General features: G+C 38.0%; 1 protein-coding gene across 5 annotated transcripts; it reads left to right on the top strand.

Annotated features, from left to right (window-relative positions):
• Positions 1–384: 384 nt before the first annotated feature.
• Positions 385–25,952, top strand: PSEN1 (presenilin 1). 5 transcript variants are annotated; one of them, XM_053945140.1, is made up of 12 exons: positions 385–430; positions 2,950–3,093; positions 4,802–4,840; positions 7,655–7,911; positions 9,268–9,409; positions 13,005–13,072; positions 14,687–14,907; positions 16,777–16,875; positions 18,170–18,253; positions 19,084–19,257; positions 21,371–21,489; positions 21,802–25,952. In XM_053945140.1, the coding sequence occupies exons 2-12, from the start codon at positions 3,010–3,012 to the stop codon at positions 21,955–21,957; spliced, it is 1,443 nt and encodes a 480-aa protein (XP_053801115.1). In that variant the 5' UTR covers positions 385–430; positions 2,950–3,009; the 3' UTR covers positions 21,958–25,952. The 5 variants fall into 5 exon arrangements, with proteins under 5 accessions (XP_053801115.1, XP_053801111.1, XP_053801113.1 ...); XM_053945136.1 differs by lacking the exon at positions 4,802–4,840 and having other exon boundaries at positions 388–430; XM_053945138.1 differs by lacking the exons at positions 385–430; positions 4,802–4,840 and adding an exon at positions 540–1,045.
• Positions 25,953–26,240: the final 288 nt, after the last annotated feature.

Consider the following 26,240-nt stretch of genomic DNA (forward strand, 5'->3'; position numbering starts at 1 on the left):
AAGTGTATTTTCTCATAAAACCTCTATCTCGTACCAGGTTGAAAAGGTCAAGCTGCATTTCCTTTTCCCGATTCCTCGCGGCTGGTCTCAGCGAGTGTTCGTTCACTCTGCTATCCAGCCAGCCTCTCCCGACCGCTGCCTTTCTTCAGTTCCCACCCGCGTTTCTCGGTTCCCGGCACCTGCTGACGGCAAAGCTCTCGGCGTGCTCTTTGCGAGGCGCTCCACCGTGCGCTCGGCTTGCCAGGCTTGCCGGGGCCGGCCCGGGTGCGGCGGGGGCGCGCTGCGGCGGCTGCCCGGGCCGGGGACGCTGCTCACCGCCCGTCGGAAGTGAGGTGGCGGCGGAGGGCGGGGCGCGGGCCGGAAGCGAGCGGGGCCGGGCTGCGGGCGGCGAGGAGCCGGTGGCGGAGCGCGGGGCAGGGGTGCCGTGCAGGTCCGTCTGTCGGCGGGGGTCGGCGCAGCCCCGGCGGGGCGGGCGAGGGCGGCGTGCCCGGCGGGCCGGGCCGCGATGGGAGGCCGGGCGCGCTGCGCCTCCGGGGGCGGGCCGGGCCCGGCGCGGTGTTTAGGCGAGCCCTGCGGCACACGCCCACGGGCCGCTCTCCGCTGCCCACTGCGCCGGGCCTGGGCAGCTGCTGGCACCGAGCGGGGACGGGCCGGGGCCTGACCCGCACCCTCAGCACCGCGGAGGCCTCCCAGGGGCTGGGACCGCTGTGCCTCGGCTACGGCGAGGCTGCTCCGGCCCGAGGCAGGGCTGAGACGGGGGTGGCGGGGTGCCCCCAAAGCGGTGGCAGCTGCTTCTTGCTGCTCACTTGAAGGAGAAAGCACGGGTTAACTGCGCCGCGTTTGTCTGATCGATACTTGCTTTGCTTTCTCTTCTGCGAGCAGCTTACTTGGCGTGTCGCCTCTGTTTATTAGGCTAAATGTAAGCGCATGACAGCGACAGTTGTAACTCCTCTTCTGACCTAGGAAAGTCAAAGGAAGCAAGGAAAAACTTTTTTAGACAGGCTATTTTAACATTACCAGCTTCATTAGGAAAAAAAATGTCTTGGTGAGTCCCTTTTCAGGTAAAACAAGCAAAGTTTTAGTTTGTGCCTGTTTATGCACAGTTCATTCATTCATTGTTACGTTTCAAATAAAAATTTCATTTATTTAGAAATATAAAATGAAGTTTTTTGGGAGGATGTCCTGAATCCCTTTTCAAAAGAAATTGTTTTAACCATAAATTTTGAGGTCTGTCATTCAAACTTTGGTGCAACTCTTCCATCAGTTACTCCTCCCTGTCTTCTGATTCTCTCTGCTCATCAGTAGCTGAGGTTTTTGTTTGGTGGATTTGTGCTGGCTTTCTTTACCAGTCTATAAGTAGGATTTTGTGGTTGGTGTTTCATTTTGGTTTTCTCTCCAGTAATTTAATTAGAATTTTAACATGCTGCTGTGTGAAAAACCTCATTCTGATAGTCCACATCTGGTTGAAAATTTTCAATTTTTTCAATTGTGGTTGCCCTGTCACTGAGAATTACTACCAGTAGCAGCCTTAAAACAACATTGTTTTTATTTTGTAGCCCAACCAAAGAATTAGAGTAAAATTTTAACAGCAGGAGCAATGTAATTAATATTTATTTTCATCTAATCTTACATTTAAATTATATTTTAAATTAAATGTGCCTTATTTTTAATGGCAAATCCGGAAGGGAGCTAGTATTCTAGTGAATACTACATTCACTTTCTTTTTCCCAAACAGTTTGCATGCTCCCAGTAGACTTGTTAAATTGGTGTGGCTTCTTATTGGCTCTTCACTAAGTTAGCTGCCAAAGTTAGTAAGCACTGTGCCCTGGTCTTGGTCGGTATGTATTTATTCGTAAATAGAGAAACAGCTTCTGTTCTGTTTATGAAAATAGGCTTAGCTCTCTCTTTAAGTACGATGCTGTCTTGCAGCACTTGTGTCTTGCTGCTGCCTAAAGTGAGAGGCTTTGCTTTGTGATGTCCTCTGTTGTAAGAGTTTTTCGAGATCTCTCAATACATAAGCTGAGTATACTAAAGCAGCAGAAAAATATTCTTGTTTTCTTTTCCTGGATTTGTTTTCTTCCATTTTAGTGAGTAAAATTACTATAAAGAGTTCTGGTGAGTGCTGGAATTCACACAGGGTAGGAGCCACTTGGGATGGACTGGCACTCCACCCTTGAGGTGTATTCATTATTTATTTTTTATGTGACCAAGCCTGTAATTTGTCTAGGCCTGCTCATTTTCTCTTAAAATTATGGGGCTCTTTCCCCATTTAATTAGGTCAAACTTCCTCTTTTCCCTATATTGCTGTATTTTATTGTGTTATGGAACATATAGTTCACATAGGACAATTTTCTCATCTGACTTTCTTATGGAAGAACATATAAAGCTGTTACATACGTGTGGCATGTAGATGTAGCTGGTACATAAAGGGAACTGAATGCATGTTAGTTGTTGAGGCTCAGCTGAAATACTGTCTTGTGTAGCACTAGGTTGCTCTTGCAAGATGACAGTGTTGAGGATATGTCTAGATTTTGAATAGTCAAGTGTAACTCAGTCATCCTTGAAAACTATTGTTAACAGCAGTCCAAAACAGAACAACTTGGAGCAATTGTGCTCTGCTAAGATAAAACATGGAAGTTGTGCTCTGAGCAAGTATGCAGTGCTTCTCGTTTATTGCACAAGAAGGAATGAAGACCTGTTTAAATTATTAGTTTGTTGCTGACTGATTTCTGTAGCTGATGAACTAATGTGATAACACTTAGAGGCGCTTATTTCTGTGCTGGAAAATCCCTTTTATGACCTCTTAGTAGATGTGATAGTTTGGTATCATGGTTAAATACAGAATGGTTGTCTTTGCTATATGTGAACTCCAGAAACTGGAGTAGGGAGGGGAGGGAAAACCTGTTCATGTTAAGAACAAAAGTTTTTTACACATCTCTTTCCTTTCAGCATCTCAAGAAGAAAGGTGCATTTTGTGTGGAAATAAGTGATTCCCAGAGAACTGTCCCAATGACAGAGCTGTCTGCGCATTTACCCCAGTTTCAGCATGGGCAGCTGACAGAAAACTTCCCTGATACCCACCTCAGCAACACCGTATGTAACAAACAATTTTAGTATCTGGTAGCAGTTAAATGAGGATGAATAGTTTGTTGGGATTAATTTTATCTTTCTGAACTGTTGTGGTGATAAGCAGTGCCAAAAGAAATATGCTGCAAAATATCTGATGTTCTAAACTCATTTTTATGTACAAATAAGACCTCCCCAGTTTAAAGTGGTGTTAGAGTGACTAAGCCATCAAGGGCTAAAAATAAAGGTCAAACACTCTGGTATCAAACACTGACATTTACAGTATTTAGTGAGCTCTGTTGGTCTGCCTGGCTGTGGTCTGCTTGGTTCACAGGTTTCTCAGTCAGAGTTAATTTTAGTCTAGGTAGAGCTTGAAGCCTGGGTTTTGTTACTGCTATTGCTGGAGGACTGTTCCTATGCAGGAAGAACAGCTCTGTCTTGTCTTACTTGTGAATAATTTTCAAGGTGCTCTCCTGGTTCTTGAGGTTTTGGGTGAGGAGGAACTCAAAACCTGAAGTTTTATATAATTGCTTTGAAAGACCTGAGGGCATACTTGTTGCTAAAACTGTACCATTGTACCCTATATATTTTGGAAAAATCGGGTTTAGATGATCTACTTGGGTGTGGTGCTCAGGCTCTTAGACATGTCACACTGTTCTTTGTTCCTGCTATAGCTCTTGAATATCAGGTTTCCTTGTGGCAAGGAAATGCTTTTGTGAGGCTGGGCCACTTGTAGACATGTCTATAGCAGTAATTCAACAGAGTGTTCTGATTCCTGCTTGAACTCTTCTGTACAATCAGGAGTTTAAATAGAATTTTGAAAAATCCTCAGATAAGCATCATGCTATCTCAAAAATATAAAACATTTGAAAAAATTAAAACAGAAAAGTGAGAACTTTCTTACTGCATCCTTTATCCTTTTATTTCAGAGGGAATTAAAATGTTTCTTTTCCTCTTGAACAGTTGAGAAATTAATTGTTATTGAACATTTCTGCCAGATTAAAAAGGCAGAGCTCAGTAATAACCTGTGGGCTCACTGTCCTTGCAGATAACTTGGTGGTGCTCCTTACCAGCAAAGGGTTCTATGTTTTTCTCACTGACTGTACTGGTGAATAACTGCTACTTGTGCCTTTCCTTTCCATGTTTAAGTAACTGTTGTTTTGATACTAAGTTATAATGATGTTTCTCCCCTTTCCACATCTATTTTGTTTTTGTACACACCTACAAAAGTCCTTTCCTGCTCAAGTATACTAAGCTTCTGTGGCTAGCAAGTCAGCATGTGAAATCACTAAATACTATAATTTGCCATCTCTTCTTCTAGTCACACACTAAGAGTTCAATTCAGTCTTCAATATCTGCCACTGCATAATGACCTTTTAACATCAGTGGTGTATGTGAGAACCGATGAAGTCCATGCCCATCGTCAGGCATGGTGGTCTGCTCCTGAAGGATAAATCTGGATTTAATAGCTAAAAACTTCTTATTAAATATGTTATGTTTTTACCTCTTGGTTCAGGGGCATTGGTCTGGGTTTGCTATTAACTATTTTCCTGATAGGGAAAGAAACCACTATCATTTGCTTTTGATATTGTTTATTCGCCTGAAAGCGCATAGTTCATAACTTACATTTGCTTACGGTGTTACAACAGGTGTTACTGACTTTTTAGCTTCAGAGTTTTCACTTTTAACTATGTCTGAGGAAAGTGAAGAGTCTGTTCCTTTGCTTCCACTTCAGCAAGAGTCCATGGCCTCTGCTCTGTTTAATACTGATCAGGTAGGCTATAAGTGCACTTTGTTCTTTTAAGCAGTGGGGCACGCGCATGACACGTTTAGGTACACTTTAGTAGCCTGAAAGGACAACTTATTTTCTAGCTTTAAGTGCAAATGAGAGAATAACTTGTATAACTCTTGACGCTGATCTGGTTTTCATGCACTGTGTTTTAGTATGTAAAGGCCTTTTTTGTGTTTTAGTATGTAAAGGCCTTTTTTGATTGCATCTTTGTTCCTATCTAGTGAAGGGAGTAAAATGATACATATTGGTCTCATTTCTTCCCGTTTTCTCTTTGTTTGATATAACAGGTTTTTGTAGTGGTGTGCTTAGTTGATCAGCTTTTCCTTTGGATGTTTTTGTGTTTGCTCTGTGAAGCTGTAGATTTTTAACTTATTTCAATATATTTCTGTTCCAGAGATGGGGTAAGTGCTCCCTCATGCAAGACTGTTATTACAGCAGAGAAAAAGCGACACATTCGGCAAGTGTGCAGAAACCTAAGTACTCAGTCAGCTCTGCTTGTGCAGAGTTCCAAGGCTCTGTTCATCTCCAGAGTGTGGTTACTTATGGTCATCTTAGGCAGTTTATTTAGGTGCTTAAGTTTATTATTGTCTTGCTGTAGACTGAGAGAAATGGAGTATTTTACTATCAAAGTGAAAAATGTTACATTTCTGCTATAATCTGTACAGAAATAGGTTTAGTTGTAGTCAGCATTTCAGATTAATTAAACATGATCTCTTTATTTGCATTCTCCCTTATTCCCATTTCTGACTATCAGTAATTGTATGTGAGGCCTTTATGCAAAATGCCAAGTAATTTATAATAAATTTTTCATTTGGTAAGAAATAATTTTGATCCCAGCATCTTTTTCAGTACGTATTTCAAATTAATGATACTAAATTCAAACTAAGGTTAAAACCATGACTCTAAAAATCTAGATGTGTCCTAGTTGTAATTGTTTAATTTAAACAATTATAGTTTGGGGTTTTTTTCTCCTCTTACATTCCATTTCCTTATTGAAAAATGAAACAGATTTTCTTAGAGGACAGATCTTGAAACCCTACTGAGCTTGATACTGAGGATACCACAAAAAAAGGAAGGAGTAGGCAGAACATCTGGTGCATATTATTACTTTGTACTGCTTTGTAAAAGCAAATTTTTCATGAGTTGGGGAAGTTGTAAAGCTTCAACCAGGGTTTTAGCAGTGTCACTATTTACAGTTCAAAGTCCAGGGACTTGTGCTCCTTAATCACTTAAGTGCTTTTAAAAACCCCACTAGAAGTTTCTGAGTGTGTACTTGCCATCTTCTCTTTTCTGAGGGTGGGGCTGAGAAAATTCTGTAGAGAGAATCTCTAATATTATTATTGATTTATCGAAAACCTGCAGTGAATTAATGAGATACAAGTCAGTAGTTACGTTTGGAAATGCTACTGAGATCAGGTAATTAGACTTTAACATTGCATATTTAAGGAAAAAACTACCTGAGTAGGAATACTTAAGGAAAAAATCATTAGGTTATTTTCAGTGCCCTGTCTCATGTCCAGATCAATTTTAATAAAACTGAATGATATTTTAAAGGTATTGCAAAAGGTATCATCCTTCAGTTTATTGTACATTTTAATCTAATGCTGCTTTAGTGCACTAAGTCAAACAGAACTGTTCTGCAGGAAGTAATTCAGAAGAAATGAGATTAATTTTGTGAGGAATCAAAAATATTTTTTTCTCCTATATTAAGTTTCTTTAATTTGAACAGTACAGCACTGATAATGGACATGGTAATGCACTAAAAAAATGAGTGGTCTGTATCAACTGTCACATTTTAGTGCTTGTTTAGAGTGTCTGGTAATGGTTTTATTTCTTTGTAGTCCAGAAAAGATAAAGCATAGATCACTCTCCTGATGTGCTCTCTGTATGTGCGCACAGCATATAAAAGGTGAATGCCCCATGTTTATGGTGCTTCTTGAAGAGGGCACAAAATATTTGTGCCAGGAGCCTGGAGTGCAGGCCTGATCATTTACTAATAGCTGATATTCCCAGTTTGTGCTTTTGCTTCCATTGGAAGTTCACCACTGTCTTGGTGTTTGAATTATATGCTTGATGTTTCATGTGTTACACTCTTCATGTTTCTCTATTAGGAAGGACAGGAAGCTCTTTCATACTTGTGATAAGAGTGGTGAAATCTCTTCAATATCAGTGAAAGGACGTGGCAGTAGTTTCCTTGGGAAAGAAGAATGCTTAACTTTCCATGCTGAAACTTTGGGATCAAATAGCAGTCTAAAGACTGAGAATAACCAGAGTTTTATCACCATTTCTGTGTCATTCTTACTAAAAACATGAGAACATCATACCTCATGAAAATCCATTTTAATATATATTCTACTTACTATACTCTAGTGGGGGTAACACAGTAAAGGAAGGAGACATTTGGCATTATTCTTAAGGGTCAATACAGCTCATTCTTGTCAAGTTATAGGCATTCTACTGTCATGCATCCTTTTACCAGCTGTAGTTTGAACCAAGGGAAAAAGATGCCTTTATTCATCTTTTGAAATTCTGTTTAAAGGGAAGGCTCTTAGATGCAACCAGCCTACTTTTGACTGTTGTTGTTTTTAATGTAAATGTTTCTAACATGATCCTGTGCTCCCATTCTTTTAATAACTGTGATGCAATTAATTACTACTGTTTAGATCCCTGCTGTAGCAAGTGTTCCTGGCAGTAAATATTATTTTACATGTTTCCTCCTCAGGGTCATCTTTAGCTTAACATACAAGCACATGATAGTGGAGAGTCACTGAGGAAACTGCTTTTTATGTGTTGCAGAATGACAACAGTGAAAGACGTCGCCATGATAATAGTGAGCGCAGAAGAAATGACAATGCCGAGTCTGAGACTAATGGGCAGCCACAAAACAACATTCAGCAGGTGGCAGAGCAAGATGAAGAAGAGGATGAAGAGCTAACACTGAAATACGGGGCAAAACATGTGATTATGCTGTTTGTGCCTGTCACGCTTTGCATGGTGGTTGTTGTTGCAACTATCAAGTCTGTCAGCTTTTATACACGCAAGGATGGACAGCTGTATGTATCAGTATTTTCCCCTGTCTTTTTAGTGGAGATAATTAGATTAGATTAATTTAGATAATTTTCTTCAAACTCCCAATTCTTTTGGAGTCTGATTCAAGCAGTGAACTTCCTCTCGCCTCCTAAATTTTCCCCTTCTCCAGTCCAAAGATTGTTTTTTTTTTTTTTTATTCCTTCCAGAAACAAGACTCTTCTCTTTGTGGTACTATTGACATTTGTTGTTTGTCTGGTGACCAGTGGGGATAATATCTTGGTTGTTACTGCTTGATTCAAAACCTTGTCCTCGTTTTAATACTTTATCATGCTGTGTGGTATTTATAAAATAAACTCCATCTTGAGCCAAAGCCATTTCCCTTGTACTATGCTAGAGTACAAGAGTTTTGGAAAAGGAACAAAACTACTAGTGTAAATGAAGTAACATATATGCCATGTTCTGGTTTGCCCATGCTGTTTGATAAAGAAATTCAAATGCAAGGGGAATATAACTTCAAGAGGTTCACTTCTGGTGAAGTTAGAGAAACTTTCCTGGCAGATGTTTCTGTAGAAATTTTTGGGATTTTGGTAAAATATTAATGTTGCCAAAAAAAAACCCCAATTCCTGTGAGAGCTGATTTGAGAGAAAGGGGCAAAGGAAGAATACTGAGCCTGTCAGAAACTGCAGCAAGTCATAGAATCACAGAATGGTAAAGGGTTGGAATAGACCTTAAAGATCAATCTAAATGTTCCACTGTGAAAACTTGTAGACAAAATGATTCAAAGTGTGTTTGGCTTTGAAATGTTTTCTAATATAAGCATGCCATAAAATGTTTCAATGAAACACAAAGTTCTTCATTTTAGATTTTTTTTGATGGAAGACTTTATTTTTTTTTTATTATAAGTCTCTCTGTCTCTCCTTCCCACCCCACAATGAAGCAGTTGCCCCAGGAGATTGTATTTCTTTACAAAAAAGTGAGTTGAGCCCATACATTGTGTTGTTGAAATCACAGGGGAGCCTTTCATGGTGAATCCGTAGGTGAAATTCCAACTTCACTGGGCAGCACATGAGTGGTATCGTGGGAGAGTAGCAGTGACACACAACATGGGAGTAGCCATATCAAACTGTGGGCAGCTGTGGGCTTTATCTGCTTTACAAAGCAGAAACCAGTAGTAATCTAAGAATGTAGGAAAGGCAGGTCTTCTAAGGAATTCAAGTTTGCCTAATATGATACTATGCCACCTTTCAAGTTTTGCCTTATTAGAAAGTAGATGTGCTTTTACAGCTCTGAATTGAAAGATTGCTGCAGTTTTGTTCGATATTGGCCTTACATACCAGAAACTTTCAGTGTTATTTCAGTTGACTTTTTGTTTTTGTAGCATCTACACTCCTTTCACAGAAGAGACAGAGACAGTAGGACAGAGAGCCCTGAATTCTATTCTTAATGCAGCCATCATGATCAGCGTTATCATTGTCATGACCATCCTCCTGGTTGTGCTTTACAAATACAGGTGCTACAAGGTAAGCAGTTATGCTAGTTTTATTTATTAGTACAGATTATTTAGAGAATGGAACAAAATGAAGGCTTATCAAGGATGAGTGAGTGAAAGTAGCAGAACTGGTGATTTAATTCACCGTTTCAATTTTGTTGCTTCTGTTCATTTGGCAAAAAGAAGGGCAAAGGCCCAGTGCTATCACAGCCATCTGTTCTGTCAGACATAGGGTGACATTGCTTCTATTCTTTTGAAATTTTCATGCACTCAAATCTTTCTGTAGTCAAGATATACAAGACAGACTTGGTCCTATTCTGTGGGCCCCCCTCTCCCTCCCTTTCCCCAATACAGCTGTCTCCCATCAATGTGTGTGGCTGTACCCACCAGGCAGTATTCATATGGCAAACACAGAGACTTTGTGAAAGGCTTCAATCTTGTAATGATGTCACCTAGGCAAGTCCAGGCTTAGCATAATTAATTGCAGTGCCACCTGCATGGGAGGAATTGTCCATGAAAATTCCTGGTTTGTTTTGGTCTTAATGATCCATTTGATAAGGCTTAGCCTAATAAAACTTCACAGTATACAGTCAAGACCTTGAATCAGTTGTAAAACACATAGTGGATTCAAAGGTTTCCTTAATTTCATTTTGTTTTCAAGAGGGAACAGTGGTTTTGGTCTTCGTTTCTGTGGGTGAACCCCCTTTACAAATTATCTGTGGAGTGACAGGGGAAATTAGTTTTGCCTGATTCTGTGTACATTGTGGAATACTGATTTTTGATGTATGGACCTTGACTTTTATCATAGTGTGGTGTTACATCTGAACTGACAAAGTGTTCTTGTTAAACTGGCAATTCTTTTCATTCTAATGAAGTCAACTACTGTACTTTAACTAAGTTCCTTAGTAGCCACATGGTTCTCCTCAAGTGCTGAAGGCAGCAACTAGTTTTTACTAAGTTTTCACATTTCTGGTTTCCTTCTTAACCTTTTAAAGCACAGCACATTTTCCTTACAAAAAAATTGTTCTACTAAAAATTAGAATTATTACATACCATAAATTTCCTGTGGTTATATTTTATGCTAATTCCACTAAATAATTAACTTATTTTTAAATTTCCTTTCAGAGTATTTCTATGCTGCTATATCAGAATGCTGTGAAATGTAGTTACCTGCAATTGAGTTCTATTTTACATGCAGTTCTATCTGTAGATTGTAGTCCAGATTATGGGGAATGGAATTTATAATGAAAGAACATTAGGTCTTCATCTGGTGGTGATAATTTGCTTATCCTCTCAAGATTTTTATCTGAAAACTCTTTTGAAGAAAGGAAATACTGCTTCAGCTTCACTGTTGTTAGTTTCCTGTGGTTGTCTTGTACATGATATGTTAAGCATGGTCCTGATTCTAGCTCCTCAATCTAACCAGAAACAGCATCTTTGAAGGGGATTGTATTTGATTAGCTTTTTCTTTTTAATTTATTATTCTTTGCATTCTTCATTGTTTCACTCCGCCTAAACAAAATCTGACTGCTGTAGCTCATTTTAATTCTCTGCATCCTGCAGCCCATCCTTAATTTTTATTCAAGTTGTAGCAGGTAAAGCCAAATTCATACCAGCAATCAATTAGCATCAAAGTTGTTGTTAAATGACAAATGAAAGTTTTTTAACGAGAAGGCAAAAAACCTGTTGTGGTACCCTGCTAGGAAAACAGCGAGCAAAACTTACAAGAAGTGCTCTGGAAAAGTCACTTGTAAGAAAAGAGACTAGTGATCTGGAAAATGCTATAGTAAATGAGATACATTCTGAGAATAAAGCAAACATCTGTGTGTAAAATACCAACTTGGATCAACTCTTGAAACTACCTCCTCTAGTTCTGTTGACAGTAGTTATGCAAGGTGTGTGTAGAAGTTTGCTGGACTATGGCCTTGGTGTTTGACACTGTCAGCATTCACTACTTTTTTAGGATGAAACATTACTATTCACTTTATTTTCTTAAGTGATAGGAGTTTAAGAGCTTTTTTACAAATACAAGAACTACAGGTAGAAGTCATGAGAGAGCTTTCTTTGCTGTTTTCTTAAAGTAGTTTCAACTGATTTTACAGAGGAATAAAATTACTCTTGTTAGGTCCCTGCTTAGTAGCTTTACAAGTTGTTGGAAAATTTGGTTCTGTTTGAATCAATATATACTGATATTCACCTTTGAAAGGATCTTTCTCCCACTTGCTGTGTGTGGTGAAAGTTTGAAATACTGAGACAGATACTTTGGCAGTTTTCCTGCAGCATCTTTACAGGCACCATGCTTACTGCATGTGGGAATTTCTTAAGTCTTTTTGAGAACATACTAGCAAAAGCCAGTCTGTTAGACAAGGAGGTTAAATGACAGGCTTTATTAGGTTAAAAGTTAAATTTGAACCTCTTTTGAGAAGCAGTGTAAAGGAGGAGAGTGCCTGTTTCAAAAATGACCAAAAATGTTTAAAATGCATGTGAAAAATGTATCATTAGACTCAATGTACTAAATTACTAGCTGTAATGGCTGGATTCTTAATTTGTCAGAAAGTCCTGTTGCATCACATAAGTTTGTGTATATGCACTTTACTTTTAAGTTAATTTCTGCTAAATATTTTAAGAACATAAGATGTGTTCTACTACACATCTTTTAAGAAGAGGATAAAGAGATAACACGTTTTTTTAACAGCTTCTGAATACTTTAATCTGATGTACATATATAGCAAATTTAGCCAGTTAATTTTCCACTGACTGTGTCTGTGGAAAGCAGGATTCCTTATGTAGTTTTGATTTCTAGATTATTGCTTCTGACAGGTTGTCTACTTGTAATACTGGGTCAGGTTTTATAAAAGAGATTCTGTGCTGGGACTTTGACAAATATATGTTCATTCTCAGTTAAGAGATGTTAAGACGTTACTGGAGTTAAAGAGGTCTTCAATCATCAATCATGGTTTTTTCACTTTGCACAATAAATACCAGAAGGGTGCACTTCTGTCAGTGCAAAGTCTAAGTGTCTGTCATTTCCAGGTTTAAATCTTTGAGTGCCCCTGCTGAGTACAACACTGAACTGTTCTTTATTGAATTGTTGGGCATGTAAGTCTGCTCTCATATATCTCAAAATTGGGGATAATGTCTGTAGATAACTGATAGAGAATATTGAAATCTTTATATAGTCATTCATCAATGACATTTCAACAGATAAGTACTGAAGGTTTTTCTGGGTTCCAGCATTTAATTCTATAACTGGATTCTGAAAATGATTTGAAATCAGAGCAGCACAGAAGTGAATCATGTTTTCCATCTGTGTTCATGCTGGATGATTCTGCTGTGTTATAATGCCACTGGTATCAAAATGGTCTAAAAAGAGGCAAACAGTAGTTTTCAACAGAGCTAAAGAACATCTAGTGAAAGTTCACAAAGCACTTAAAATTCGTAAGTATAAAGTGAAATACACCAATGTGCATAGACTAAACATGAATGTAGCACCAACCAAAGAGAGAGATAGCTTAAATAATTTTCTTGCTTTAAACAAAAGGAAAAATAACCTTAAAAGCCTTTTAATATATGCTAAATTTAAAATAACAAGTCTAAAAACATCATATTGATATCTTCTTCTCCAGGTGATCCATGGTTGGCTTATCATTTCTTCTCTTTTGCTGCTTTTCTTTTTCTCATTCATCTACCTGGGGTAAGTGAACTAAACTATTAATATGCTATTTTTCATGTATCACTTTATGTATGTATTTATTTTAGAACTAGGCCTTGAACCTTAGGAGGAATGATAGTGAGTAAGCTATTGCAATAAAATATTTCATTTTGTATAGGCTGAAAGAGTGCACATAAAAGAAAGAGTGATTCATAGGTTTATAAAGCATCTGATTAGGTACAGAAGCTGTCCATCACATTCATAACCAAAATAAGCACATCTTGCTTATCAGAATAAGTATATCTTGGGAGGAGTTTGTTCTGCTGACATGTCTTCTGATAACTTAATTTTTCATTGACATATGATTCAAGGGCAGTTATTTACATCATGGCTTTGATTGTTAGCTATATTTGCAAAGGCTGTTTGCATGGAAGTGGTGGAGTCAGCTGAAAAAAATCTGCTATCTCACCAGAATATATTCGGTGCTTTTCTTCTCAAATTTCAAAGCATACCCTTGCCCAGACATCAAGAAAATTTGGCCAAAATACTCAGTATTGTCTAAAATGAGCAGCCTCCTCAGGGTTTGTAACTAGAGTTATATCATTAAATTATTATATTCTATATATAGTTTTTATGCCACTTGATGACAAACACTTCTCTTTGAAGAAGCTTATTTAATTTGGTTTCTGGAAGGAGAATGTGGTCTTCCCTTCAGTCACTGATTTTTGCTAAAAGTGATCTGTGATGCCTTTTGTGGTCAGTAGTTTCTCTAACCCTAACAATGGCTTTTGAAAGACAAGGCAATTCCTTCATCTGTCCCTCCTGCCTTACAGCAGTGTTGGCTTCCTTTTGCCAGAGGTTCAGAGAGGTTCTACAGCTTGTAGACCAGTTATGCATGATGACAGTAAGGGTCATCCTGTTAACACTGTACATCTCAAAGGTCAGCTGACAGCTGCAGAGAACAAGTTTCCTGGAGGAAAGTATTATGCAAATTATAAGGTTCTTAGTGGCTTGATGAGTTGATAGCAGCAGATTCTGCAAAAAGGTTTCACAGCCATTTCTTCCCTGAGTCAGCAGAAATCACCTGTCACTTGGTGATGGCATTTGTCTATTTTGGTTTTACTTATTGAGGTTCTTAATTAGTTTATAGTATTTGGTGTGACAGGGACATGGTTCATCCAAAAGTAAAGCTTTTTACTTCAGTGTTTATGGGGAATAATAGAATAAACATGTATCTTTACAGTTATCAAAGCATTCCACAGACAGCATGTTAGTAGAAAAAGATCTTTGCCTGCCTTTAAAGATCCATTATAACCTCACAAGTTTTGATTATTCTGATTTTTAAAAGTTATGAGCATAATCAAAGCGACTGATTTTGAAGTAATATCCTTTCCTGTCAGTTTCTGCTTTGATTGAGAAGGAAATAAAACCTTAACGAAAATTTTCGAAAAAGCAAAAGAGTTGGTGAGAAGCAAATACTGGCAAAATTAATTCTATTGTGAAGAATAGGTAAGAACTAATTGGAGAAAGAATTTTACATTTATGCCACTACATTAAATATGAAAATTTTTAAAAAGGTATTCTGAAGTCTGCATCTGTAATTTGTTTCCATTGTTTCAAGCAAATGCCATCTATATTATTTTCCTTTTTTTTTAGCGAGGTTTTTAAGACATACAATGTTGCCATGGACTACATTACGGTGGCACTCATGATCTGGAACTTTGGTGTTGTGGGAATGATTTGTATCCATTGGAAGGGTCCTCTTCGGCTCCAGCAGGCATATCTCATTATGATAAGTGCTCTCATGGCTTTGGTGTTCATTAAGTACCTTCCTGAATGGACTGCGTGGCTTATCCTGGCTGTCATTTCAGTGTATGGTAAGTTTGGGAGCAAGGCACAGTAGCCAGTCCTGTGATGGGAATTTCTTTTATTCCCTGACTTTTCCACTTATCTGACTAGACCTTTAAAAAAAAGTGTGTTTGTGTGTGTATATATGTATCATCCAAAGTACCAGATAAGTTGATTACAGACTTCATGAATAAGATAATGATCCTAAACTGAGATCAGTTCCCTCTGCAGCTGAGGGCTTTGTATTAGTGTATGATCCCATCTTCCTCCATGTTTCCTGGACTCTCTAGATTCTATGAGGAGGAAAGCTGAAGTAATTCAAGAGACGAGGAGATGAGAGAGACCTGTTTTGATCTTTTTTATCAAGGTGGTGAACCTTCAGCTTCTCATTTTCCCCAAGAATCTTTGGAGTCCCCTGTACATGCAGAATTTAGGAGCTTGTTGTTTCTGTACAACAAATAGAGATTTACCCAACCTATGAATTGCTCAAATTTGTGGACACAGAAACAGCAACTTGATCCATACCTGATAATATAGTGAGAAGGAAGGAAGGATTAAGAACAGTTTGCACTGGCCAAAGTAATTTTATATTTAGAAGGATATGGTTGTGAGATCTCTTTCATTGGCTTTTTTTTTTCTTTTTTTTATTCATTGTAGTTGTCAAATATTGCTTTTTTTCAGAATGATGGCTGAGAGAAGCCTAGATGTAGTTTTTCCATAAAGCTTTAGGGGGCACTGAGCACTTGGTAAGAAGATCACTGTATCCTAAATATCCATTTAATTTCCAGGCAAGACTAAAATTCAGTTACTTAGACATAATTAAAACATTACAGCTAAGTGAAGATGTGCTCTTAATTTGAATTTTTTGGAAGCTTGTAAGTGTGCTGAATGTGTGCTCTCAAAGTCACTGATCTTGATAAAGACCGAGAATCTGTCCAGATGTAAGTGCAGGGGTTGATAAGATTTGATTAGCTCTGATACGTCAATGTACTCCTTAAGTGTCCTCTTCCTTCAGAGAGAGGAAAATTATCCCTTGTGTATATGCTCATGGATCACAAAGCACATTAAGAAAATCTTCCCATCCCCCAGCCCCATTTCCACCCTTCATACAACTGGAACAAATCTGAGTGCTCCAAGCATTCAGCCTTTATTCAGTGATAGGAAATTGAAATTATTCAAGATCGAGTTCCAAGACCATGATGTAGTTGTTTTGAGTACAGGGGATGTAAGTTTTCAAAGCCTACAACCCCATTTCAAAGCCTGCAAATCCCAGTTTTTGAGTTGGACCAGCAGTGGTGCCAGGGCAGTTGGCTCAGGTGCAGAAGGCCTGCTCTGAGTAGCACACAGCTCCTGACAAGTCAGCTGTTCCTTTCAGTGTCAAATTGAGTTTCAAATTAATTTAAAGACATATGGTGAGTGGACAAGTGCAAAAGGCAGTAGCAGTGTTAGAGCTCTCTATCCCAATGTGCCTGTTTCACAGGAATTAAGTAAGCCTCACCTGTTGTCTTAAAATTTCTTTTAGCATTAAACTTAGATTACAAAAAGCTTTCATAGTAGAAGGCAAGCTTGGGTATTTCCAAGATGATAGTTGAAGAGTAGCTTTCTTGAATTATTCACAGGTCAACATATAGGCATAGGTACATTTGCAGTTACATAATATCTTAAGTGAGGAATATAATGTTTTAAAATTTGTATGCATATTACAGTAGTATGTAAAATAGGTTGCCTAACTGAGAATATTAAAAAGCATTGCTGTAGGATACTGAATTGTGGCCAATGGCTGTCTTTGAAATCTTTATTCAGGGTGCATTTTCTTACTTCAAGTCTCTCCAAGTGTCACAGAAAAGAAACGTAACTGTGTCTGCAGGGACGTAAGATCTGTTTGCTTTTCCTTTCAGATTTGATTGCGGTCCTGTGTCCTAAAGGTCCTCTTCGTATGTTAGTTGAAACAGCTCAAGAGAGAAATGAAACTCTCTTTCCAGCACTTATTTACTCCTGTAAGTACATTTTGTTAAATTCTTTAAGCTTGCAATCCCTCACTCATCTGAAGCAATCTTCTCATTTTTTTGGGTTTTAATAAGATGCTTTTCAGCTGAATTCTTGATCTGTTCACTTGGGCCGCAGTTTTTGTTTACTGTTGACTGAAAAATGTGGAACATCATCTGACTGAAACATTTAATGATAAAAACCAGCGTGTTTTGTTCCAAAATACAAACAGGAAGAATGGTAACAGACCTTGTTTTGAATAAAGTACCATGTCCCTAGGCTGTGAATTAAGCCCATTCAAAGGGAGCAATTGTTTCCAGAAAATATTTACCAGCTTTCAGTCCTTAAATAACCTGTGTCTTAGTATAAGAAATGTAAGAAATTACTAGAAAGAGGTTTGTTTGCATGACTGTTTTCTCAGTGGCTTGTCCTTTTTGGTCAATTGTTTCTCCCTGCAGTTGTGAAAAATAACCTATTGAATTAAAGTTGCTGTTGTGACCTGTGTATCAGTTGGTACATAATTCCATGGTTTCTGAAGTTCCCTGTTGCTACTTGTAGTCATGTGGATAACAGTGAAAGAGGCTAATCATAAATCATTTTGCTCCTGGTGCTCCAGACAGGCCTGTATATGGAAGCAGGAAATGTGCTGCAGACTGGGATGAGCTTACAGTGGAGAAAGGGGAGGACTTTCTTTATCTGTCACTGGTTCTTTCTCTGTCACACTTGCACAGCATCAGTAAAATGTGGCATATCTGCCTGTTACTCTGTTTTGTGAGAGAAGAGGTTAACACAGAGAGTTTGAATTAAAATATACCTTTTATATGTAACAACATTTGGTTACCTTCAGATTGGGGGATTTTTTGTGATGACAAAGGCAGAGAACAATTAACTTTGATGTAAATACTGCCTCTGAATTGACATAACTCTGTAACAGTGTTTAGGGACCTTTCTACTTGCTGATAAAAGAACTGATTAACGAAAAAAAAAAAAAAGTTGTTGATTTTCAGAGCGAGCCTCATATATAGAAGTAATTTGTCTGGCAATAGCTGTTGCCATTTTATTTCAAAATCTAGTAGAAATAAAATTTTATTCACCAGTTTTTGTAAATGTATTGTTGCTGGTACTGGCCGTGTTCGAGATATTATTGTGCTTTAATGAGAGTAAAATAGCATGTTGGAGAAGATAGTTGTATCCAAAAAACCATGAAAAATGAGAAATGATGGATTGATGCTAACACTATCTCAGAATTTCATACATCTGAAGATACAATTAGCTATGGTGTTGTGGTTTGCATTTCTTTGACAGCAACAATGATATGGCTTGTGAACATGGCTGAGGAAGATCCAGAAGCCCAACGGAAGTCCAAAAACTCCGCTTTTGATAAACAAGGTGAGCTTTGCTTTTACAAACCTTTGTCACTGCATTGGAATACATGTTTATGGATACTTGTCTTTAGGTTTTCAAGAGTCCTGGGTGCTGTAGAAGAGTGAAAGCATGGAAGCTAATTAAGAATGATGAATCTGTCAAGACTTGAAAAATTGTTTACTTATTGTGCAGTTAATGTTCTTGCATTCATTTTTCTGGGATCTGGGATGTTGGTGTTGAAATGACTCAATATAAAACTATTAACTGAGCTCAACTGCTTGTCAGACTGGGATGACACAGTGTAATACCAACTCATTTATATTTGTGTTAGACAGAAATACGCCTAGCCCTTTTGGCTATGCAGAGAGTGTTTAAAATGTGGAGTTTATTTATATGTGTTACTAAAGCAGAGTGCAGTTTCTGAATTTAACGTGCTTGAAGGCGTCCACATATATGTAACTTTCAGTAAAGTTTTCTATTTTACTGGAAAATTAACCTGTCAGTGTCAACTAAAGAAGCTAATTAAATATTAGATGATAGTTTATTCCTTAAATTGTGATTTTGTTAGGTCACCACAGAACTTCCACTTTCATGTGGATGTACTCCTGAATACTAGGACTTGAGTGCAACACATAGGTGCTGTGATTGCAGAGTGTACGTTGACTCCTGAATGTTTAAGTAAATATTAAAATCCTAAGAGGATGTCTTGAGATTGTGTGTGCCAGTGTTAGATATTGCTAAGTATTATGGAATACTTCTTTCTATCTTGGACTTCTGTGATCTTATATGTGGAGACTTTTGTGTTTTAGAAGGTATATTTTTGGAGGAGTCTTAAATGCCTTTCTTCCTTTGAGCTCCGGCAAGCCGGACCCAGAATGAAGATGCTGAAGCAGATGATGGTGGCTTTAGTCAGGAATGGCAGCAACAAAGGGACAACAGAATAGGACCCATTGAATCAACACCTGAGTCACGTGCTGCTGTTCAGGCTCTACCCAGTAACTCTCAAACAAGTGAAGACCCTGAAGAACGTGAGTGTGGACTACTGTGTCTGAAAAGCTTACTAAATCTGAAGCTAGTCAGTCAGGCATCCTGAGTGCACACATGTAGGATTCTGTGAGCTATTAGCAAGCTGAAGAGATATACTTGCTCCTGATGAATACTGATATGCCTCATAGGAATAATGGCATTGCTTTTTGCTAGCATTTCATTTTGTTGCAGGGGTGAGTAATATTGGCCAAATTGCTCTTTAGTTTGATACACAGACTCAAAACTTTTGTTGCACAAACTGTTTTCAGACCGTTACGTGCTCAGTTGTATTAGCCTTTGTCTTTTTCATGCAGTTCTGTTGTGTATCACCTCTTTTTGATTTTAGGCCCTGTAAATGGAGTCATTAACAGTTTTTTTATACCTCGAGATTAAACTGCTGTAATCCACTTGGTAGGAAGCAATGTTTAAAACCTGATTGGAGATTGAAATTAGTGCAGAATGCCTTGGGCTTGCTTAGTTTTCTCCAGCATCTTGCTAAGGTGAAATATCTTTGGAAAGTGTATGATGCCAGTACTCACATACCTGTTTTAACAGATTCATGATTTCCAGTTGAAGTTCAAGCTGCTATTAGATATGCAAAGCTCTAAATAAATTAGGGTGTGCCTGTCATGTGATACTGCCATAGTTTAACAGGTGCAGTTTCTTCCTCTGATGATCAGGTGCTCCTCTGTTTAAAAATACAGAGACTTCTACTTTAAGAACAGTTTTAAAATTTACTTACTAAAAAAGTCCAAATTCAGCATGCTGCAAATCCTTTTTAATTTCCAGAGCTTAAAAAAATAACATTAAGATGCAAAAATTTTAGCAAAGCGGCTATTTTCAATTAAATTTTTAGCAAAAACTCTAGTGTGGCCAGGCTAATAATTTTCTCCTTCCTGTATTCCTATAGTGAGTAGTTATGATGCAGTCAGACTTGTCAGCCAGCATTAGTTTACTACAAGTCTGGAGCATCCAAGGTCTGTTTCAGCAGTTTAAGGGTGTTTTAGTGCTTAAGAGCTTTTCATGAATGCACTGTTCTAGGCATTTTATTGGAGGCCTGTTGAAAGAGAGTAGGGTTGCCTTTTTTCTTTTATGCATTTTCTCCCTTTTTTTCTTTTTCCTTTCCCCTCTCCCCCGCCTTCATAATTAATCAGAATCCATCTATGTTTTGATGTTCTTAGTTCCTCTTGGAACTCTAAAATGAATGTTGGGCTGGACTGTAGTGAGGTGGGAAACTAATCAGTAGGCCAAATGAAAACAGCTGGTCACCTGATGCTGGCCTTTCTTAATTAACATCTTGGACTAAAAGCTCAGAATGTGAACTGGCATTCAGGAAATCTTACAGTGCTTGCAGAAATAATTGAGTATTGTGCTTCCAGAGTTGTTACTAAAGTAGTAATTACTATATAAAAAAATAAGAGAGAATGAATTTTCCTAAATCTCACATCTTGGACTAAGTATCTTGAATTTTTGCCAGGATTTTTTGCCAAAATGAAGATTACCAGGAAAAACTCATAGGATGTTCAGAAAGAAAATACTTCATGAACAGTGTTGTGTATTGTTATTTTGAAATTGATTTCTTATCAATGTGTGTGATATGCGCTGTACTTACAAGTGCTTTTAAGAACTACCTGCATAAGAATTCTCTAGGAAAATTGGGAAAGCAGTGGCATATTTTGCAGTTTATAGGTTTCTAACTGACAAATAATATATCTTGTGCAAGGGATTTATTTTTCCCCTCTCTCAGCTAGTTTAAAGGAATTGCTCTTCAGTATTCTGTTGAATATGACAAGACAACCAAAAGTGGATACCCCATCACAAATAAAATTACAGATATCTGAGTTTGCATATACTGCATTTATATGTTCAGAAAGATAGGAGTACAGGGAAGTTCTAATTAAAGGGTGAATTAATTGAGTAGTGTAGTGTTTCTAAGCCATCTTGTTTCACAGGAGTTTATCACTTGATTCAGGAGTGGTACTAATTTTGAAAATAAAATGTTATTTTTAGCAAGTCCTGTTAATAGTTAATGTAAATATGTATTATTCTTCAATAATTACTGACATGTAATATTAGTAGACAGATACTTAATGCTGCCATACGTTCACTTTGCAGGAGGAGTAAAGCTTGGTTTAGGAGACTTCATTTTCTACAGTGTCCTCGTTGGCAAAGCCTCTGCAACAGCAAGTGGTGACTGGAATACAACTTTAGCATGTTTTGTAGCCATATTAATTGTGAGTATAATGTAAAATTATAATAGAGATAGTTCCTAATGATCATCAAGGACAAAGTTGTAACTACTGCATTTTGTCTTTGATCTTGTTTATTGGGTGGCCAGACTGAAAACTGGTGAGGACTTTAGCTGTGATTGTCATTGGCTGTACATCTGTCACTAAAGCCTTTAGTTTAGGAAGACATAAAACATAACCTGTAGCATTAATATTTATACATATGTATATTTTATATCTTTTATATATTTTTTTTCTTATCAGAGTTCCCTAATTTCTCCTTATGTCTCTTTGTTTTGTTTTTTTTCTTCCCCTCAGGGTTTGTGCCTTACACTTCTGCTTCTTGCCATCTTTAAGAAGGCCTTACCAGCTCTTCCAATCTCCATAACCTTTGGGCTAGTTTTTTACTTTGCTACAGATAACTTGGTGCAACCATTTATGGACCAGCTAGCATTCCATCAATTTTATATCTAGCAGACATAATGCTGAAATGGATATCTGTAGCAAATCTGGGAGGAGGAAAAATGGTTTTCCCTCAGTTCTCAAGCGAGACTGAAGTCAAATTCTCAAGATTCCAAGACGGAATCATTGCAACTTCCTCCGATGGTGGTTTTTGCTTTGTGTATTTTCTGAGACAACTGCTGCACTGGGCACCATATGAATTTTCCTGTGTGAAAGCGGCTTCTTCCCGACGGCCAGTCTAAGCCAGGTGCTGCTATATCAGAGGTCATCTGATATACATGTGTCTGGTAAGGACCACCTGTGTGAAATTGCAAATGCTTCCACCAGCAATGTGATCTCTTACCACAGGCTGATTGTTTTCACAGCACTAAGGGCGCTCATGACTTCCTTGATGTTAACAGAGGAAGCTGACAAATCACATGGAACTTGTCCCTGTAACCGCTTAAAGAGAGAGAGCCCAATCTGGACTTCTTCAGCAGTGATATTTTGACAGTGGAGTCCCACCTGTGTAATGGGAAAGGACTTTGTAGCAATTCGACAAAGGGAGAAAATACTGTCACTCTAAGAGTGCTCCATGACTTCATAGCCTCTGTGCCTGAGTGTGTTTGGTTTAGTAAATCTAAAACTTTTTTTCTTTTCCCACACTGGAAGTAGAGCCTCTTCTCAGTTTTAATACTTTGCATTCTCAAGCATGGAGTGCACCTTCTGTACACCTGCTCCTCTTTATTTAGCTGCTTAAACTTGGACTGAATTATTTGGCAGTAGAGGATCATAAGGTCCTAGTTCGGATCTTACATTCTAAAAGGTTAATAAACTACATTAAAAAAGCAGTTTGGGGACTTATTCTTTGTGCTCTGGCAAATCATTTTGCTAGAACACCATTTCAAACCCTGTGTTTGAAAATAGTCACTAACAGCACGGACTGCATCACTGGTGGATGTTCCTTCTGTTGGCATTCTTATGAAATAAGTAGGCATTTGCAGCAATCCCAGATGGAGTTTAGCTTGCCAGCTCTAGAGATCAAAGTGCTATTAGGAGCTCTTCTATTGCATTCCTGAAATTCTTGGTCATCTAAAATGTGGTTTAGAGTTCTGTTGACCTGAGTATTGGTCACTCAGCTGTCTTAACACCTCAGGCTGGCAAGGATTTTTTTTGTGCAGTGTCTTTATTGGTGAGGATGCTCAAGTTAGGTGAGAGATTGCTTAATGTCACCAAGGAGCAAAATTCATGAACCTCTTCACTTTAATTACCTCTCTTGTGAGGAACTGGTGATTGGCAAAATGAAGGATAATTCAATATCACTGAAAAGAAGATAGGAGATTTTGAACTTTTTATAAGAAGAGTCTGTTCAAACCTTAAAACTGCTGAACTCTGATTTCTTCATTTGAAAGAACTCGTTTATGAGTAATTGTTTGGAAACGAGACAGGTGAGATGAAGTTGGTTTTGCCATGAATTCTTACTGTGTACAAGTAATGTTTTTTCTTGGGAGCCATAGGGAGTGGATGGGCATTCTATTTTACTTGCATCTTGATACTGGAGTCCTTGCCAAGTAGAGCAACTGTCAAAATCCTAACACTAGCTCCTTTTACCTTTTTTTCCTGGGTTTTTGTTTCAGTGCCTATATATTCATAGGACTGAAACATCAGAGATGCTCACCAACCATTGCCCAAGTAAAGAAAGAAAGACTGTGATGTATAAATTTGCTTTAAAACCAAGAAAGGCTTTCTTTGATTGTCCTCGGTAATATATGTCTTTTCCAGTATGACTTGTTAACTGTAGTGATAGCATTTACATTTTCATAAAATACATTGTCTTGTCTCATCTAAAGTACTTTTATTCATCTCATTTGTGTGCTGATTCATTGTGGATAGCATTAATAAACCAACTATATCAAAATTGCTTACAGTGACTTTTCAAGTCAAACTTGTTTGTGTTTTCTAGCTTAAATTACTGTTCCATATTATGTTGCAATGAAGTCTGACTTAAAGCAGGTTGGTTGGTGAGGGTTTTAGGGCTTTCTGTTGTCATTTTTTGATTGGTTTTTGTGTTTGGGGGGGGTTAACAAGATTTTGAGTTGTTTTTATACCATTGTAACTTGTTCCTTTGCTGAGCATTACACCCAAAAAAATTCCCTCATGTGTTTTATTGGGCATCCCAGCTATAGTTCCATTGTATAGAACAGGTTTGCTAGGAGCGGGCATTGCTGGCATTTGTGTATCTGAGCTGGCTCTCAGTTATGGGTTGTTACTTAAATGCAGAAGTCGTCTCTCTTACTTCTTTTTTGGCTTCAATATGCACTAGGGGAGCATTAGCTCCATTAAGAGTTGCTTTAGAATATGTAGAAATGTACAAAAGCCTTTTCATATACTTGAATGGGTGTTAGATGTGCAACCCAAGGAAGAGCTCAGAACCTTCCAACACTAAACTGCCAGTCTTCCACTTCCCAGAGCTGCTTCTGTTATTCCGAAGTGTTCATTTCTGAGCTACTCTAGAGTTATAGTGGTGGAGACTATAAAATTTGTATTCACAGCAGCTGTTCAAGTTTCTGTTTGAATCTCAAAATAAGTTTAGAAGGGAAATTGCTTTTATAAGGAGCTATATGTTAAAGTACATTGCTTATTACCAGGTCTTAGGTACACCTTCAAAAACCAGATGAAATTTTCCAGATTTGCCCTCTCAGGCCAAATCATGGTAGCTTATGTTTCGGATGAGATCTTAAAGCTAAGGATTATCTCAGAACAGAGGTCCAAATAAAGTCCAGTTGCCAATAGGTTTTGTTTGCATTTGGGTTGTTGCTACACAAGTGTGAAGGTTGTGTCACTTTTCTTTGTCTTAAAACACCAATCTAATTTGAGGATTCACCTCGGTTAGACTGTTGTAACTGAAAGATTTCTCGTAAGTAATCTGCATTTTTGAGAGAGTTTCCATTATTATTAAATTAGTATGTCAATGACAGCATATTAGGCTGTAGCTCTGAAAGGTGTACTCTGTAACCTGAGTAGATTCATCCCTTCTGTGCTCAGGCAGATTGACTTATAGCTGTTGTGTGGCTGTTCCAGTGTTCATACTTCGAAACTTGGCTATCACAGTAGCTTTCTCTCCCCATTCAACTTACATCAATAGGTCTCCTTCTTTGGCTAAGATTCAATTCAATATATAAATGAGAAGACATAATAGTTTTTCTAAGATCCAGGCACTTCCATTTGTCTTTTTTTTTTTTTTTCCCTTCTATGGGGGGATTTAATCCAGGGCAAAGAAAGAGACCCCTGGAAGTTGATTTTACAGCAAAGGCTTAGGGTGCTGTTGTACCTGTGTGTGGCTGTTATGGTCACACTCAAATTCAAGTGTCATCTGTAAGAGGTGCATCCTGAAGGTGTAAGAATGTGATACTGCAACACATTCACGATAGTTCCGGATGGGTAGATGATGACTTCTTTGAGGCAAAAAAATCAAGGGCTGTGCTCCACTAAAAACAGCTGATCTCCTCAATGTAGGAAGCAGACACAGGCTATTTCAGGCACGGGAGGCTGGTGCTTCTCGGATATACAGATATATATCTGTACCTACAGAGATACAGATTCATGGAGACTGCACCTGTAGATGACAGTTCTTCTGCCATTAGTGTGGTCAAGGATTAAATAAGCAGAAGTAAATTCTGGGTTGATGGTACTGTTCAACAAAATTTATCAAAATGCTTTATTTCAAAAATTCTGACAATGCTGTTGAAACAAGTTTAATAGACTGTGGAACATGTCTGCACTGTGATTGCATCTCAGTGGTAACTTGGTCATTGGAAATGTTGAAACATGAACTAGAATGGAATTCTTTTACACTCAAAGCATTTGCTGTTTTCTTTTATACAGACACTGGTTTGTACATAACCTGAATTAAATGTGAATGTTTTTTAAACATCTTTCCGGTTCTTGATAAGATATGGTTTTGATAGATTATTGCAAATTTTCCTGTATTTGTCTAATTATTAAAATAAAAGTTGCATGAATCCTGATTCATCTTGCCTTTACTACATTATTTTAAAGCCATCACTTAAAGCTCTTGGAGGCATAAGCACTGTAGTTATTTTTATTCAGCATTTAATGAGTAAGATTCCTTTCTTAAGTCATTTTAAGGCATTTTAAGGCATCATATTTCCTATCAATAGAGCTTCAACTGATTTTTGTAGAATTACTTTCTTCTAAAAGCTACTTTTTGTGTTCCATTAAAGAGTCAGTCAAAGCCTGTTGCAAAAGCACCCATGAGGTATAATTAAGGCACGAAAAATGAGATTATACTGAAA

The sequence above is a fragment of the Vidua chalybeata genome, chromosome 6 (assembly GCF_026979565.1).
Source record: "Vidua chalybeata isolate OUT-0048 chromosome 6, bVidCha1 merged haplotype, whole genome shotgun sequence".
Taxonomy (NCBI): Eukaryota; Metazoa; Chordata; class Aves; order Passeriformes; family Viduidae; genus Vidua; species Vidua chalybeata.